The following is a 2,640-nucleotide window of genomic DNA, read 5'->3' as shown; positions in this document are numbered from 1 at the left end:
TATCAACATGCTGCCAGGAACGGAGCCTTGACACCAAGCCATAAACTTACACAAGCAACCATTGTTGGTATATTAATGTTGCAATGCAGGTAAAAGCGTAAATTCTGTTTATTTTTACCTGTTTCCATTCTACACTGGACACCAGCTAAATTATGGAAAGATATTTCCTGTACTAACGGTTAGCTTGCAGCAAATTTCATTAAGGTACTACGTCTCATTTTCCTTGGTTAATGAACTGATTAAGTTAACTTCTTCAGTTACCCTGCTGTTAACTGCAAGTTTAGAATAAAAGAAAGCAATACAGGAGTTTCACATACCCTGTAAGAATATGAGTTAGTAAGAAAGCAGATAGGTACTATGGGTGTTTTACCACTAATCTGCTCATTTGTTATGTTAATAACAAAACAAAAATCTTTCCTCAATTGTTTCACATAGTTCTGATAAGCTTATCCTAAGTAAACCAATAGCATGTGAAATATTTAAGGTAAACACCGTACTAGCTACAAAGCTAATACAAAGACCGATATGCTTCCCACAATTACTTTTGAGCCTGTTTTGGTTTTGCTTAGAACAGTAAAGCTCAAAAAAGAGAGGCCTGAGAGATTTACAGGGAAGGGGAAAAATAAGAAATTGTCCAAGCTCACTCAGTCATTTTTACGTTAGCAAAAACCATTCAAATCACAACTCTACTTCGTAATGCTGAACATACAACCCAAAAGCTTGGACTACAATTGGATTTACAACTCTGTTGAGATCTTTCACTGCTAAAGCTTCAAAGTAAGATATTCCATAACACAGTTTTATTTTCTTGAAATCTACAAGCAGGATATGCAGTCTTCCCAGTGAATTCTCAGCTAACTATGGCTGGAATCTATTAACCTACTCTTGGGAAAGGGCTGTGGCTGCACAATGGGATAGTTAATCTTACATTAGTCTCTGTTCTCCCAAATGATATGATACTCTCTGCCGATGGGAGAGAGTTCCAGCTTGCAACTCCCTGAATTTATGTAGTCACACAATGTAATTTTCAGTTCTACCTTCCAACAAAGAAAGAAATACTGGCATTCCACCTGCCCTGAACCAAAGAAGCATAAATAGGCACTTGAGTTGAAAGTGTGCAAACCTTTTCTCCCCATACCAAGCCTGCAGAGGAAATTCTCCTTTTTTCTTATGTGTTTCAGCCTCCCAAAAGAACCTCAATTTAAGTCAGAAGCAACTGAGTGTTGGCACAAATCCAGCATTATTAAAAAAGGTCTTAAAAAGAAACATATTTGGCCAGTTCCTTCTCCATCTCGGAATACTGCTCTTTGAGGCGCTCCATAGCTTTGCTGTGCTCTTCATCCACTTCTGCACGTTTGTTCTGTTGCTCTTTCATGAATTCCTCACAGTGGGCCACATGCTTCTCTTCACGAGCCATCACCTTGTCTGCCTGAAGCTGGGAGGAGGAAAATGTGAAGTTTTAACAATCATTTCCATATGAAAACAGGGGGGTTAATGAGAGCTACATAATGTTAGAAGTATCAGAGAGACTGGACTTTTACTTCAGTTAAGTGAAACTAGCAAGAAAAATCTGTGGAGGTGAAACTAAAATGAAAAAAATTATTTTTGTATAGTTAATCCAAAACAAGTGGTAAAATGTCTACAGTACTATTAACGTGATAGCATTAGCAATGCCAGTTTTTCTATAGGATACAACAACACAGATATGCAATGTTTTGAAACTGGCAGTTAGTGTTTCTGCTTTAGCCAGCTAGCTCTCACTGTGATTAATGTCTTCCTTTATAAGTAAGTTATTTTTCCCCTCATACTTTCATACTGCTTGGCTTCTGGTAAGTCCATCCACTCTTATCTTGAGATATAAAAGAAAACAAAAAAATACCTAGGTATCTAGAAAGAAAAATCATACACACATCCAATGTGCATGTCGAAGTGCAGTGTACTTCTGTGGATTGCTTGCATGCAGTATTAAGTCTGGCCTCCTTATATTATAAGTGCTGAAGCCAAAATAAATCTGGCCAGTTGTTCTTCCATTTGCACCATGTTCCAGCAAAAGAGAGGACTAATCCTTTTTTTCGTCTCTCCTTTTCAATGTTTCAGCAGTGACTGTTTTCTGTGTACAATATTTCTGTGTAAGAATAAAAACTATCATACAGCTTTAATAGAAATCTGGCATTTTTGTCAACTTAAGGCACTGGGAACCTATTACTGTAATCTTAAAGTGTTGTTCTTCAAGATCAGACACCATGGGTTACATATACAATTTTTGAAATGCAACGTTTTATACACTGTATAACAACACCCTGCCAAGTCCATTTTGTTTGCAACAGATGCAATATCAGCTACAACAGAATACAACAGTGTATATTCATAGTTTGACTAGTACACCACTTTGTATTCAATAGGGTTTGAAACTGTTAGTTTCACACACTTCCTGACAGGATTACCCAGCACCTACCCAAACCACATTTCATCTAGATTAACTCATGCTCCTCACAACATGAAAAGTTTGCAAGGAACATGAAACTCATGTTGCTCCTTTCTATTTTCATTTTTCCCTGCACCACTGCTACCCAAATATATAAAATGATTTACCTGGTAAAACAGCCCAAGGCATTTCTAGAACATGAAAAATAAAATTAA

General features: G+C 37.1%; 1 protein-coding gene across 1 annotated transcript in view; it reads right to left on the bottom strand.

The window, feature by feature from the left end:
- Positions 1 to 1,255: 1,255 nt before the first annotated feature.
- The window catches only part of BLOC1S5 (biogenesis of lysosomal organelles complex-1, subunit 5, muted), a gene marked incomplete at its 5' end in the record, with an annotated part of 9,064 nt that continues 7,679 nt past the window's right edge, over positions 1,256 to 2,640 (bottom strand). Inside the window, one exon of the mRNA XM_009072754.1 lies at positions 1,256 to 1,435. Coding sequence (XP_009071002.1) covers positions 1,256 to 1,435 — 180 coding nt within the window. The remainder of the gene's footprint in view (positions 1,436 to 2,640) is intronic.

Source organism: Acanthisitta chloris, unplaced genomic scaffold, assembly GCF_000695815.1.
Source record: "Acanthisitta chloris isolate BGI_N310 unplaced genomic scaffold, ASM69581v1 scaffold26844, whole genome shotgun sequence".
Taxonomy (NCBI): Eukaryota; Metazoa; Chordata; class Aves; order Passeriformes; family Acanthisittidae; genus Acanthisitta; species Acanthisitta chloris.
The sequence above is the reverse complement of the archived record's forward strand: the minus strand, read 5'-3'. Positions and strand labels throughout refer to the sequence as shown.